General features: G+C 37.4%; 1 protein-coding gene and 1 long non-coding RNA gene across 12 annotated transcripts in view; both read right to left on the bottom strand.

Annotated features, from left to right (window-relative positions):
• Positions 1–4,360, bottom strand: part of CHD2 (chromodomain helicase DNA binding protein 2) — an 83,846-nt gene extending 79,486 nt beyond the window's left edge. For 2 of the 5 annotated variants that reach the window (XM_019504038.1, XM_019504034.1), the window contains exons 1-2: positions 3,816–4,359; positions 3,316–3,450 (exon numbers count right to left, since the gene is read on the bottom strand). In XM_019504038.1, the coding sequence (XP_019359583.1) occupies positions 3,316–3,377 (62 nt within the window). In that variant the 5' untranslated portion in view covers positions 3,378–3,450; positions 3,816–4,359. Of the gene's footprint in view, positions 1–3,315; positions 3,451–3,815 lie in introns of those variants that run through there. The other 3 variants (XM_019504036.1, XM_019504037.1, XM_019504039.1) reach the window with 3 other exon arrangements.
• A 2,566-nt stretch (positions 4,361–6,926) lies between these two features.
• Positions 6,927–15,315, bottom strand: part of LOC109288490 — a 20,013-nt gene continuing 11,624 nt past the window's right edge. For all 7 annotated transcript variants that reach the window (XR_002095162.1, XR_002095165.1, XR_002095164.1 and 4 more), the window contains 2 exons: positions 13,107–13,169; positions 6,927–7,361 (listed from right to left, as the gene is read on the bottom strand). This is a non-coding gene — a long non-coding RNA (uncharacterized LOC109288490). The remainder of the gene's footprint in view (positions 7,362–13,106; positions 13,170–15,315) is intronic.

The raw sequence follows: 15,315 nt of genomic DNA on the forward strand, positions 1-15,315 counted from the left end.
AAAAAAAGAAATCCCTTTTCTATGAAACTGCATCTTCATAAAATGGCTGCCACAGAAACGCAGCCTGTTCTGCTTTGCAAGGCTGCAGTGCTCTGCAGCTCACTTCCACACAATAAGCCCTGCTACGGCTCTAAAGCTTGCATATCTGAGCAGAAAGCAGGCTTAACGCTGACCCACTCCCAACAAATATTGCCAAGCTGTGTTTTATGCTCTGCAGAAGTGCAAGCTGGAAGGACAGGCAACTGTTTGTGCGGCTCATGTATTCCACAGAGACACACAAACAGTCCTTTGCACTAGGACTGAGAGAAAAGGATCAACCTTAAAGAAATGCCCAAGAATTTAAGGAAAGTTGCACATATGCAATCAATGCATCTTTGCGTGTCACCCATTCTTTCCACACAAAATTCCCACTCCCCGATTTACAGGTATGCCTTATGTATCACAATCTGTACTTTGGAGAGCAGCTTTTAAACATAAGGTGACATTAAGAATGTGTATTGTGTAGCTGCTCCTCCTCACCACATCTTCCCTTAAAATAATAATCTGGCATCTTCTGCCTGATTTGAAAAGGAGGTTTTGGTTTGGTTTTTTTCAAAAAAGGCAGAAGATGACAGCTTTCTTTTTTTTGTTTTTTTAAATAGTACTACCATCAAAATTTTGTTCCAGTACTTAAGCTTCAGGTTAGGGACAGGTGTTGGTATCTCTGCAACATGGTAGTTTTAGATTGGGTTTAGAAAGTTAAATGGAATCAGTGAACCTTAATAGTGATAGTTAAGCAAAGTGTGCTGGGTGTATAGTGACAGACAGGTGTTGCTATTCATCTCAAATGCCCCAAGAATGATCTAAATGCAGACTTGTTCACACTTGGAAGCTGTTAAAGAGTTAAATTTCACATCATTTTCCCTCAAGGATAATTTCTGTTTCAAGACAACTCTCAGAGGAATGTATGCTGGCTTGGCATATGTTTTTTTGCTTTCCTAGGGCTGGAAATGCAAGTGTGACAATTCCTATCATATTCCCCAGTCATTGTACTAAAGTACTCAACAGACAGTGAGTGTCTTCAGGTTCAACACTTTTTCTAGGCCTGTATTTTTGCTTTTCAGAAGCTCAGATCAATGGCACCAGTCACTTCCACCTTACCCACCCATTTCCATCACTACAGCCTGCAATCAAAATTATACAATGTGACTTCAAACATTATTGACATGTTTCTGAACTTGTCCCACAAAAAAAAAATGACAAATGACTGGTCAGAAGCATGCTATGGGCACACATCAACATGTTTCAGTGTTACAGTAAAGCAAGTTACAGGCTTTTACTTCCTGGAAATCATTTCTCCTATATCTTACAACTCAACCTCAGGAAGTAAAGCACGTTTTACGACATTCAGCTGACTCACAGCTCAGAAAATAAGCTTGACATGGTTCACTCATAGGTTCTGTTCAATTGTTCCCACACTTCAGGCGAGTGAATGTTACCAGAAGTAAATTTATTCTAGTGAGGATGGGAAAGGGGGCAGAAAAATGGTAACCTTTTTTTTACTTTTGTTTAATACAACAGGTGTCACACAGACAGCTTGATCAATGAGGCTAAACACACGATTTACAAGAAAGCAAAAATTGCATGCCAGACTATGCAAATAAGACCTCAGGGGCAGAAAAAGAACGGAAGGTTGTGTGTCTGTGTTCCCTATTATCTCTAGGTATCACCAAAACTTCATTTTGTATTTAACACGTTTGTCACACTTCTGAAATGCCTCTATTCAGATTACCATAAAAATTATTGTTGCTGCTGCTTTTGCAACTGATAATGCACATTTAAAGAGACATCTGAATTAAACTGCTAACCAACTTTTCTTTTAAGTAAAGCCCATTCGACCTCTTTTAGATGCATTTCACAACCATTAGTTACAGTAAAAGAATGCCATTAAGGTTGGAAAACAATATATAGTGTACTTTTAAAATGCAAGCCCTTGAAAGTGCTATTTTAGTATGTTTTTAATATCCTTTTAAACGGATGTATCCAACAAACATTTTAAATCAAACGATAGTACCTATTTCATTGTGACCTCTTTTATTTCATTGCAATTGTAAAGCATACCCAAATACTATGCAAGAGCACATTTTAAAGGATTCTTGTAAAATAACCTCATCAGAAACATGGTTCTATCCCAGTATTTCAAGTTCTCATGTCCGGGAATGGATTAAATACTGGCCATCAAGAACAGCATTCGTATACATTAACCTTATATAGTGCACATGTCATACAAAAGATAGTTGTGGAGAATGATTTTATTGTTGAGTTGCTTCAAAAAAAATACTCAAAAAATAAAACAAGCCATAAATTAAATTATGTTAACACAAAACCAAAATTCAGCATACTTACAAGCCACAGAAGAGCAGTGCAAAAATTTTAGACTCATTTTAGAACAAACACGCATTAAAGTACAAAAATGAGAAGTTTTACAAATATATTCTGTATGTCCATCAAATGGAAACAGCTTTCCAATGTTTTGTATTCGTCCCTAAATCAAGGTTAAGTTTGCAAAATCTGAAAAGAATTGTATTACTTTACATAAAAGTAAATAAAAAACCACAATGAGCAAAAATATAAAAACAATCAAAGGACTCCAAGGCTCCCATTAACAATCTCAGGTTATATATTATGAGCATGAAATACTACCACCACGAGGGGAAAAGTTTGGTAAAATTGTATCAAAATATCCTAAAAATACCTAAACAGTATCAAAGTTCTACAAGCCCAAATAAAATTTGAAGAAAGGGGTGTCAGTCAAACAGACACTTTTCAGTTTATATTTTAAAATGAGGTTTTTTTCATTCATCTAACTTCCTCTAGTGTCTATTTACTATAATTTACTACTACCAGGCTTCTGTATGGCCCTCAGTTAAAGTTTAGACTTCTGCGATTCTTCAAAGAAAAATCTGCCTTGTATGTAAAATGGTGCAATGCAGCAATGGCTAAACCGACAAGGTCATTTTTCACAGCACAAAAACCTAAAAACTGAAATTCAGAAACATAAAAAACATAACACTGAGAAAAGGACTCCCTTGTATAAAGGTACATTACCTTTTGACTGTGACATGGGCCCTTAAGTCACAACACAACTTTCAGAAATTGCTACCAAAAAAAAATTTAGGGTGTGGCATGTTAACAATCTCAAGGTCATTCCTCAAAAAAGAATCAAAATCAGTAAAATATTCTGCATTAAGTATTGACAGGAGCCCAGGGCTGTCCAGGTAAACAGTGTATTCAGAGGTTTTTACAAAAAAATAAAATAAAGTTGACAGATCATACCTCGATGCATGGCTGTGAACTGAACCCTCCTCTCCTTGGCTTTTGTCCTTATTTCTCATCATCTTTTAATTCTTAAATATTAAGGGGGGTGAGGGGTGTCTGTGTTTGCTTTGAAGTCCTGTGCCCAGGTATTTACTGTCAAAAGTTGAAAGAAAGGTAAGGTCCCAGTTTGTCTCATTGGCTTTCGTTAGCAGGAACAAAGTCCTGACGCTGCAATGATATTGTTATAACAATACACAACACCAATCCACACGGGAAAACGGAGATTTAAAAACAAGAATATTCATTTTGAGAAGGGGGGGAAAAAAAAGAGAGAGAGAGGAGCACACACACACACCAGAGGACCATCCTGCAAACTTTCCCAAAGTAACAGTGGATGCAAATAATCTCTGTATTTTATTGCGTCATCCCAAGGCAGCTCAAATCCGTCGGAAAAAAAAGAATCAAAGGACTGAAAACGGCAGAAATTGGAAAACGAGGATTATTAATTGCCCACCTACCTGATCCATGCACCGGCGCCAGGACCCAGGCGATTTTAGTTTCGGGTGGTGGAAAAACATTAGATCCAAAATATTTCGAGGGAAAACGATCGAACAGAAAAACGTACAAAAACGGCAAGGAAAAACAATTAAATAGATGCTAATCCACAAAATAGGTTGCTGTTAAAGCAGGAGAGGCGATAATTAGTACCAAAAATGTCCGGGGGAAAAAGCTCATTAGGAGAGCGCACAAAAATGGAGGTACGCCATGGCTTCTAAGCTGGAAAAACAACGACCTGGGCTCTCTCCACGGCTTCTTCTTTCCAGCAAGGCACGAAAAGAGTGCCCTCAAAATGTGCTTTTCTGCCCAAAAAGGGCTCGATCAGCCCCCGACCGGTGCCCAGGAGAGGCAAGGGGCCGTGGGGGCCCCCTGAGGCTGCCCGAAAGTTGGGGAAAGTTGCGTAAAGTGTCGGGGAAGGCACGGAGCGGAGCGCGCTCTCTCTAAGGCACAGCCGCCATCTAGAGCTCCTTCCCAGCTCTGAGCTCTGCCTTTGATTGACACTCTCTACATTTACCCCACAACTCAGGTGATGTACCATAGACCCACCCCTTCATTTCTACCAAAAAAAGAGAAAGCCTCCACCTCAAGGGTGCCTGCCACCCCCCAGCCCCTGGCTCCCCGAGACCACCCCAGCTGGAGGGGCACCTTAACCCCAGCTGGCTCAAGCACCCTTTGCCACCCAGCAAAAAATGCAATTTGTTCCTTTTGTTGTCAAGATTTGCTAAATATTTCAGTCCTTGGGCTAAAATTACTTCCTCCCTGGACAGGAAGTGCTGCTGGAACAAGCCATTTTGAAAGAATTGGAAGTGGGGCTAAGAGGCAGGGATTCAGCAAGTGCCCACCTTGGTTGTCCACCCCACCCAGTGGGGAGCAGTTCAAATAGGTGGGGTTACAAGGCCATTTGCAAGGGGGATTTCCTCCAGTTGCCACTGAGTGCCTGCAGGCTTGGGGACTGCAGCCACTCCAGCCCTGAGCAAGCAGCTAGCCAGGGTAACTCTGCTCAGCTCCACAGCGCCTCCCTGGTGGCTCTGCTGGAGAGGAGCAAAATTGCAAGAGCTCTCATTTTCCTGCAGCAACTCAAGGCATGGTTGTGAAGGCTGCCATCTTTGCAAGTCCATCCCCCAGTCCCATTTCTTAACCCATTCTTATTAGGAACAGCCTTCAAAACTCCTGGGAGTGGCACTTGCACAGCCACCTTGTGTTCAGGGCCCAGGGTGAGTGGTGCCAAACCAGCCAAGTTCTCAGATACAGCACCCTGGAGTTGAGAAAAACTCCACACTGAGGAAATGGAAGAAGCCTAAGCACAACACCATGCCCTTCTCCTCCACCACCACCATTTGTTGGTCCACACAGAGGAGCAATAACCTGCCAGTAAGTGTCACAGGGGCTTTTCACACTATTTTAAATAGATTACACAAGGTGCTGGAACAAGACATTAGTGGTCCAGATTTTGAGGCAATGTTCTGATTTGGTCTCATACTGAGTGCATCAATGGCACAGGGTCTCAACCAATGCAAGCATCAACTTCTACCAGCAAAACCAAGAAGTTCTCTTTTAACTCCTCCACATCTTTCCCAACCATACCCTCAGTCAGTCCATCCCATCTCTTCAATCTAGCCTGATCCCCAATAGTACTCACTAGAATAGGTTGATCTCCTACACTGTAATACCAACTTACTGACATGCTATCGATCAAATGCTTATAGAAGAATGCTAGCGACTCTGTGCACTTTTCCTAAATTAAAAAATTTAATCCATAAATGTAAAAAAAAGACATTGTAATGCCAAAATGAATTTGTACAGTATTCAGGAAATCCACTACTGTGAAAATTCGTCTTTTTAGACAGACCTCAGAACTTAATTCCACTATATAATAAATGGTGGAAACACATAACTTGGATGACAAGTATGTATATTCAACATCACAAGACAACAGTTTGGTACAACCGCTATCACATTAAAAAGAATCCAACAACTTATCAGTAAAATATGAACAACCCACATGATTAAGTCGCAACATTTGGAAGAACCCCTTTGTCTACATTGTCTCAATAGGTAGCACTAGGTCTGTCCTGATATTCCAATGTAAGAGGGGAAAAATTGGACTACCAGTTCAATAGGAAGTTTCAAATATAAAAATGTTTCTCTAGATCAGATGGTTATAGTAATTTATTAATTTTTTGTGTAAGTTGAAAAACTGATTTTTGAACATTATTTTTATAGTCAATTTAAGTCCATAAAGGTTAAGCTTTGGTGTTTTACAAGTAATAATAATAAAAAAAGCAGATCAGAATTGCTCTACTTAATTTTTGGCAAGTAAAAGGGCAACTATTAAAGCAGTTAAGTGTATATTAGAGGATAGACATGAATTTTGGACATTTTGTACAGACCCAATCTGAAGAAATCTGAATAGGTTGTTTAGAAGAGCCAAGGTAAAAAACTCCAAAAATAGATTTTTAGAATGACATGCACACTTTTTTAAATAACCCCAAATATAAATCAAGATTTTGACACAAGCCATCTTCAATTTTTAAAAATATACTGTTCAGGAAAGTCATTTAGAATTCAGTAGGGGTGAGCGCACACACAGCTAGAGACAAATAAGTAAAACAAGGTAACAGAGATGTTGGAAGAACTCTTCAGTCAGACCAACCACAGTTAAGAGGGGCCCTTCACTGTAAGCCAATTGTCATGTTTTATTGTCAAGATTGCAAATCCCTTACTTGAAATTTGTTCCATCCTATAGCAACCTGAAGTTTAACAAAATTGAATATTTTTAACTCACCAAGTACAAAACAAAATTAACAAGCAAACAAACAAACACCCCCACCCCTTTCTCAAGTAGTTGCTGCACCCCTGAACACAACCCAGAACAGACTCTTTTTGAAAACTGTGACCAAGTGAAGAGCCTTGGAACCAAATACCACATTTCAAATGAAGCATCTCATGCCTTCAACATTTATCACATTTCAATAGTTCTTATTTTTATACTACCACACAAACAAAAAGTTAAAATACCCAAGCATCAATACATTTTAAGACTTTTTCCACCACAAAAGACAAACCAAGAATAAAGTATAAAATATTTTTTATTAAATAAATCATTTGTTATAGCACAATAATACATTTTGTCTTATTAGGCAGCAATACATCTGATGCCACCTTAAGTTCCTGGTTAAGTGAACGTCTCCTGAAGCAAAAAAAAAAGAAAAAAAGAAAAAAAAAAAATGACATCCACCCCTCCAACAGATCCATCTTCTATTCACCAATGTAATACCCTTAGGAACTCAATTCAGTCCAATGTCCATTTTGGAAAGATGATCACAAACCCACATCTTCTCTGATTTAGTAATACTGAAGTCCATGTTAAAATGCCCCTGTCTTGGATGGATATATCACAGCACACATGCATTAGTCCATTTCCTCAACCTCTCAATCAACAGTGGAACTGCCATCTTGGTTTCCCATTCGTAGACTCCATTTGACACTCTTCATCTGACTGGATTCTTTATAAAAAATTAAAAGAAAAATGCTGTTGGAATATAGGTAATCTTATCCTTAAACTAAAGCAGAGATATTCAAGTACTGTTCTTCAAAGACATTTGAAACATCTATTTCACAGTTAAAGCTTCATGAATTTGGTTCAGTTTAATTACACATGCCAGAACACCTGTTTTTGTCACAGGCTAACGTGAGTACATCCCACAATATGATAGCCAATTAGCATTTTTCCTTTTAAAAAAGTATAATAAAAAAATTGAGAGGACAATTAAAAACGTGAATAAAAAAATTTCACATTGATAGTTTCATAAGAAATTACATAAGGTAAAAAGAGTTTTGAAGTCTAGCAACAAGTGATACTATGTTCACCTCAAGTTGAGGTAAACAAGTTATTACTGTTAAGTACTTTCAGTCAGTATAGACCATCTCATGAGGCTCTGACGTGGAAGGTAAACTTTGTTACAATTAAAGTTGGTATTTTGAATTACAGTCTCTACTTCAAAATACCAAAGTCATAAAAGGTAGGTTTACCAAGACAGGGTGTTACTGGAAAACACTAGAAATTCCTAGAACAGCACCTTCTTAGCTTCAACAGCCTAGCCTACAAGAAACGCATGGCAATTTTCTATGCAATTAACATTTGAAAATATATGGAATTATCATTTTCGTGGTTTCTGGGAAAGGAAAATGCCAAAATGAGATGGAAATTAAGGTACAAGTTATAGTACTTTGAGTAACTGCCTTCAGCATGGCCATCAGGATGCCACACCAGCCAATCACACTTCCTCCAACCCTCCAAATTTACTCATCATGCAATGGCAGCAGTCTGGGTCAAAGCAACAAGTGGCAAATGAAGCCCCACTGTAACTTAGATCAAAACAGGACATTTGGTTCAATATCAATCTTTTTCATTGACTTTCAAGGAAAAAAAAATGGACTTTTTACTTCTGTAAATGATTTTTGACCCCAGTGGACAAAACTGAAACAGGAAACCACTACATGGCAGAATAGCAAACAAAACTTTAAAAACCTATACATTGCCAGGCAAGTACCATCTACTGGGGGGAAAAGCTTAAAATGTAAGAAAGGTTTTTCATTATTATTCTCTCTTGATTTTGTTTATTTGCATCCCAGTTTTGCTTTTGAGACCTTTTATTTCCTCCTGGTTTTTGTAGCATGCTTTTTTAACTTAGCCATTAGTTCAGTTTTACAACTAATACCACCAGTATTTGGTCTGCTTAGAAAGTTCTAGAATATTAGACAGCAATGGTTCTGAAAGTCTGAAAAACACCACAGAACTGAGTGCAGCCATCTAATTTGCTTTTGGGGTTTGTATTTGTTAGGGGGGATTGCCTCATCAAGAAAGTTCCACCATTTTCATTTCAAATATCCATGCACAACAAGTGAAAAATCCTACAAGTTAATGAAGAGGTTCATCTCCCAGTTTCATGAGTGCCATTTATATCATGGTCCCTATGCTAGCATTCCTCTAGGGGCAAAATGTCCCCCTCTCCACCACTTTATTACAATGTACTTCTACATCAGTGAAATGAGACCTGCCGTTTTGCTTCAGATTACATTGCACGATGTGGGCAACATACAACACATAGCCCAAGTTTATTTTTTTGTTCACACAATATGACTACTTAGGCAAGCAAGGAAGTATTTTAGAACAGTATTATCTGAGTTTAAGTTCATACTAATTTATCAAATCAAACATGCAAAAAGCCTAGATTTAAAGTAGTTTAGGCATCCAAAAATAGGCCTTTTTTAATTTTGTAAAAAGCCAATTACGTCTAAGGCACCAAAAAATGAATAGCCATGTTTTATCAATTGCCTCAGTCAAATATGAAGGCTTAAGCGAATACCCAATACATAAACAAGTCATTAAGTTCTTACTACTTCTGTTAAGAAATAAGGGAAGCTTAATCATTGGCTTGCTAACCAGTCTGGTCTTCAAATTATGCAAATCTAATTCTATTCTTCTGCCTGAAAAGCAAGTAAATTTGATGAAAGACATCTAATCCTAACTTCTTTTGGTTCAGCCATACTTGGTTATACCAAGTAGGCTGATACAGATATGGGGGGGAAGAAGTGGGGAGACATCTTTCATTATAAAATAATTGATATTACCCTTTAAAAAGAATCCCCAAATTTCACATTTATACACTCATTAGTATTTCTGTAGAAAGATCCACCCCCTTCCTCCCAAACCTGTTATAGCAGAGGGCAACATATTAACAGCATTCACTGAAAAGCTATGCTCATTTGGACATGATATCTAATACTAAAAGTTTTAATTAACATTTTTTCAGACTACTTGTCTATTCTATATGGTTTTTACAAAGAGATCTGATAAAAAAAAACAATGTCTGCCCAGAATGTATTCTTCCCTCCAGTAAGCTTTTAAAAATCACTAGGTATTTATTGGAATCAATGATCACATAGTTGTCAAATTTTGCTACTTGAAGCTTACACTTTATTTACATCCTTCTGTAGAATTAGTAGGCTAGACAGCCACCCACATTTCAAAATGTTCTCAGCCTACTGGCTATTGTATCTGTTTCTGACTAAACCAAGTTAATATTCTAGCCAGTATACAGTGCAATTCTAGTAAGTTTCCCCCACAACACTGCCAAAATTCATGTCAAACTATCCATTAAGTAGGAACAGTCAATTTTTATGAAAAGGTTTAAACTCAGTTTGGATATTTTTAAGTTCATTTTATCATATTCTTACAATCACAAACCAACTTTTTGCCCCCATGTTGAAAGATGGGCAAGAGCCCACAGAAACAAACAAAAATGAAATCTGTTATAGCCCTAAGTGTTCTTGGTTTGTTCCCTTAGCTGTCAAAAATCCTTGTTTCACTACACTACCACAGTACAGAGCAAACAGTCAGAAGACTTCACTTTTGCCAAAATTTACAAAGTAGGCTTTCTCTGCATGGACAGAGGTGTGACAGACTTTTACACTAGTACAAAGATGTCACCTCATCTTTCACTGAAGGATAATGAAATGAATGAAAATTCTCTGTTCAACAATACTTGATGAGACCTTCAAGGAAAAGAAAAATATAAGACTGCCTTTTACAGTCTCAGAAAGCCTCAATGTGGTTCTGGACCACTTCAAGAGGTTGGGGGGGGGGGAGGGTCCAATTCCCACTGATATTAACATACCTCTTGCCAGGATAAGGTTTTGTAAGAGAGACTGTCCAGTTTCGCTCCTTTCCCACTGAGACAATGCTGATTTTAACTATAGGTGCTCATATAGCACAGCAATGAGCATGACAACTTCATACACACGGCTATATAAATTTTTGGCTCACAAAAATTTTCCCCCAGATTCCTTGGATTTTATTTTACCTGAAGTTGGATCCAAGAGTTTTTGCTGACATCTCATGTTTTGAAATTAACTGTAATGTCTGGGGAGTACCTCTGAAACCAAGCATTCTAGATGGCAATGAGAACCCAATGCCAAATACAAACGTTTATTTGTGAGCACACACATTTTTCTAATTCAAAAACAACTTGAATCCCAAACTATTAGCTCACTGAAAAATGTGAACTTAATCTACCTTTGAACTTGATGAAAAATGACACCAAGGTCTTCAAAGACCAATAAATTAGGTTGTGCTCATTTAATTTACAAATACATGTTAAAATAGCTCTTCCTTAAGATCGGTTCAGGGTTCCAAGTTGAGATGCAGCCTACTCAAGAAATTACATAAAGAAAGAAGACTTCCGCAATGTATGCCTGAGGTGTCACTAAATTACTGCTTGAGAAACAAGAACCCTGATTACATGAGTTTTTAAATCCAAATTAGAGGAATAATAAAGTATAAGAAACAAGAAGGCAAAAGTTACCACAAAAGGTATGAGGCATGCCAAGAAAGCATAGAAATGCTTATACTTTTAAACAGAGGCTTTAGCGTGGCAAGAAGGAAGGTGATGAACACAGCACAACGGTCTCTACTGGATAACGTGGCACAAGCAACCTCCAAGAAGGAATTTCAAGGTGCAAACATTGTTTAAAACACAGCAAAGCATATTCTGATCCAAATGTAGGTATCACTGTGGAAAACAACACAGAATAAAACTGAAGAAAGAAGAAACCTAACAGTACAAACAGGAAAAAGTTGAGGAAAAAAAAAAGCACACGTAATCTTCAAAAATTAAGTCACCAAGCTCAAGGCCCCACAAGCCCTAGGACAACAATCTAGCAAATTCTAGATTGTACAGCTAGGCTTGCGAACTCCGCTTAACTGCCTGAAGGCATGGGAAGTTTTAATCAAAATGAAGATTTTAAATTAATTAAAAGAAATAAAATACTATAGCCCCTAGCATATTTATTTTTAGATTTAAAATATGGTCTGTGCTACACCTGCACCCACTCACTTTGCGTTTACAATATGCTCTAGCTTTATCTAGTCTTGACAAGAATGACTAATTTGGAAGTTATCAGGAAGAGTGAGCAGCTTTGGCAACCACATGCAGAGCAATGGGGTATTTGGCACCTGTGGAGGCACAGAAGGCAACATACATTACAAGGTAAGCAGAAACACCCAGATAATGTGGTAATACAAGTAGTAGTGAAACTATCAAGATGACTGAATGTCATCTCCTTGTTTCGAAGTTAACAGATGCTGGACTGTCTTCACATCTTGGAAGTACTGCCTGCAGTCTAAGGCACTACTGAATCAGTTAATATTTCACATTTGGAAGATTATCTTCAAAAGTAAGAAAGATGAAGAGATTATAATCTGAGTCAGTTCTGTAGCAAAATGTGAATTTAATAGTAAATTTTGTCATTGCAGGACCTTAAAATGCACTAAACACCCTGGTTAAAGCAAGGACCAAGGTGCCTGAAGTTTATACAGAGACAGTCAAGAAGCCTGATATTTTGGCAGATGAAAGAACCCCAAGAGAATTACGTACTAAAGGCAGCAAAATCTTGCCCCAGAGTTTGGTTCTTTTGATAACCAGAAACTGAAAACAAAATGCTATTCCCCATGAACTGCCACTACCATTTTCATCCAGTAATAATACCTACAAAGTATTATCAACCCTTTTCTCTTATTCAGACCTGGCAATCTTGCCTGTTGATTGCACAGATAATTATTCCTAAACGAGATCCTATAAACTACCTCTTTAAAACAGTAGTTCATACACCCAAAATCATGTATTGTCCTTTGTGAAGCTAAAGGCCTCTGATCCCAATTAAGTAAAGACATGAGAACAATCCCAGAAAAGAAAATTCCTTTGAGATGGTTACTAACCAGCCTGCTGAAGATGAAGAACCTTTGTTGATGTTAACTGGAGAACGCAAGGACAGCCCCTAACAGGATGCTTACAACGCTGTTCATTGGGCTATGTCGTTTGCTACTCTGTATTACAAATGTGTAATACAGCATTAATGAAACACAGCAGTACTTTTAGAAAGTAATATATTTAATGCATTAAAGGACTAAGTAAAAAAAGAAGGATTACTGTAAATCCTACAATACCTGGAAGAGACTTTAAAATAAGCAACTGAGCCATGTAAGATGCCACGTAAAAAACTGCATTCTTTTGTGTAAAATCCCCAAATTAAGAGTTTACTACTCTGGTCCTTTCAAAAATCATTTTTTTTAAATATACTTAAAGTCAGTTTAAAAAAATTAAATAAAAAACTTTTATCAAGTTAAAACACTACATCCACAGAGAATATATTTTAAATCATATGTAAACGTATTAGCAAAAACGGCTTACCAGTGCTTCAGTCAACATCAGCTACTTTGTATATATTGAGTAGGTCAACCTCCTACAACATACCTGCAAGGGAAAATTAAAACACCCAAATTCAGTCAACTGAGATTTAAAAAACACATTTTAATATGAACACACAAATGACAGCTTCAGCCTACCCCAAAGCCCCCATTCTGTGTAGATGAAATAAATACTCAGCAAGAGAGAACAGTCCAAAAAAGTTGAAGTATTTGGAAGGGAGAAGGCACTTGGGCCAAAAATTGTAACTGTACAGACTGTGGTTTTAGGTCTTGTTAAACTCACCACTGCAGTTTACAACTACCCTATGCACCCAGCTACATTAAAGCCCATAGACACAAAGGTGCAACTGAAAAAGGAAGCTGAAACTAGCCATCTGAAAACCAACCAGATGGAGGAGACTACAGCACCCATGTAAAATACCCTGATACTTCCAGTCTACTTCCAACTCACCTACTCTGATAGCAATAACTGGAACTCTCAAAGTTCCAGGTGATACTGCAGTTAAAAAAGGATCCTCAGGTGATCCTCGGTATCACTCAGGTAATAATAAAGTTAAATATAGTACAGGTATTCAAACACATTTTGCCATGCAGCTAATGTTTCTTATAATGCAGCTGTAAGAATACAGCAAAATTCTAGACCCAACACATTTTTCCACACGTGGTCAGCTGGAATGAACTGAAGGCCTATTTTTATAAACATCTACTCATAGCCCATATCAGTATTAGTATATTGGTCCATCTCCAATAGGTAGGTAGGTAAATATGTAACTACAACATGGAGAGCAAAATACTAAAAGCTCTTTTTTGCGCTCAAAAACCTTCATCTGAATCAAATGATCTAAAGCAATAAACCATACAAATTACCCTACAAAAAGAGTCAGGATAAATTATTCCCTTATGCTTCAGGTAACACATTCCTCTTGAAAAGTGTAATCCCCAATATGTCATAATATATGAATACATTCAATGAGTTGGGAAATTCTGATGCAGTTTTATAAATTCCAATCCTTTACTTCAGCTCTCTTCCTTACAAGTTACCCTCTTCACTTAATACTTACCATTCAACATCAGATCTTTCCATTTTAATTATCATTTCAAGTAAACTAGCTCCAACAAAAAACTTATTGAAATATCGTTACTTTTCACATCTAGATATCCAACGCACTTAAAATGATAATCAGTATATGCTAGTCAATTTATGCAGATACACTGATGTGGAGCTTATAGGTTTAAACAACACATTTAAAAGTGATTCAACAGCTGCTATTTGATCCAGTAGGATATGGAGTACAGCAGTCTGTTTTTTCAGCATACTTCCATTTTCATTCAGTCAGCTAAAGGAGGTTCTTTATCAAAGAAATTTAGGCTGGAACTTAAAAGATTTTTAACTATCAGGCTATGAAACTCTAAATCAACTTTCCAGTAGTACTGAGGCAAAAACCACTGACTGTTATGATGAGTATATGAAAGACACTATGATATGGTTGCCTGAAACAGCAAGGGACTGGACTTGAAGACCTAAGTGGTTCCTTCCAGTCCTATGTTCCAAGCAAAGATGGGCAAAATTTGAGATGAAACAGAAACAATATGCTCATTTGTCCAATTAAAAAAAAAAAGTGTACAGAAGACATTATCACTTCACTCTTTAAGAAAAATATGCAACACAAACAACTTTAAAGTAACTATATAAAACCTATGGAGAAATTCAAAGCCCAATCTAGGCACTTCTAATGGCGTTTCATAATTTCTTGGCATCAGTCACCTACATTTAGAGATCTTTTTCAATGTGCATTTAATATCTTCTTAAACTAATTTCACAACGACCTTACTAGCAGTAAAGTCATTCTGCCTTCCTCAAGTTACAGGTCTGAGCAAGAATGCTTTGCATTCAAAAACGTATCTAATGTTATTGCAATCATACAATTGGTCCAATTAAAGATTGCAAGGTAGATTTGCACCTTATAGACTAAATATGGATATTGCAACAAAAGATATCACCCAAAGAAATCCAGAGACCCTAAACTCAAGAAAGGCAACAGACCAGTTCCAAAGACAAAGGAAGCAGGATTGAATATACTGACTTAAGGGCTTTTTACAAATCAGTACAATATTGGTAAAAAAAAAAATCAAGTAGCACTGTCTACCCCCTAAGTCAGTGGTCTCCAAACTTTTTTGATCACGCACCCCTA

The sequence above is a fragment of the Gavialis gangeticus genome, unplaced genomic scaffold, assembly GCF_001723915.1.
Source record: "Gavialis gangeticus isolate Ggan-Ray unplaced genomic scaffold, GavGan_comp1, whole genome shotgun sequence".
Classification (NCBI taxonomy): domain Eukaryota; kingdom Metazoa; phylum Chordata; order Crocodylia; family Gavialidae; genus Gavialis; species Gavialis gangeticus.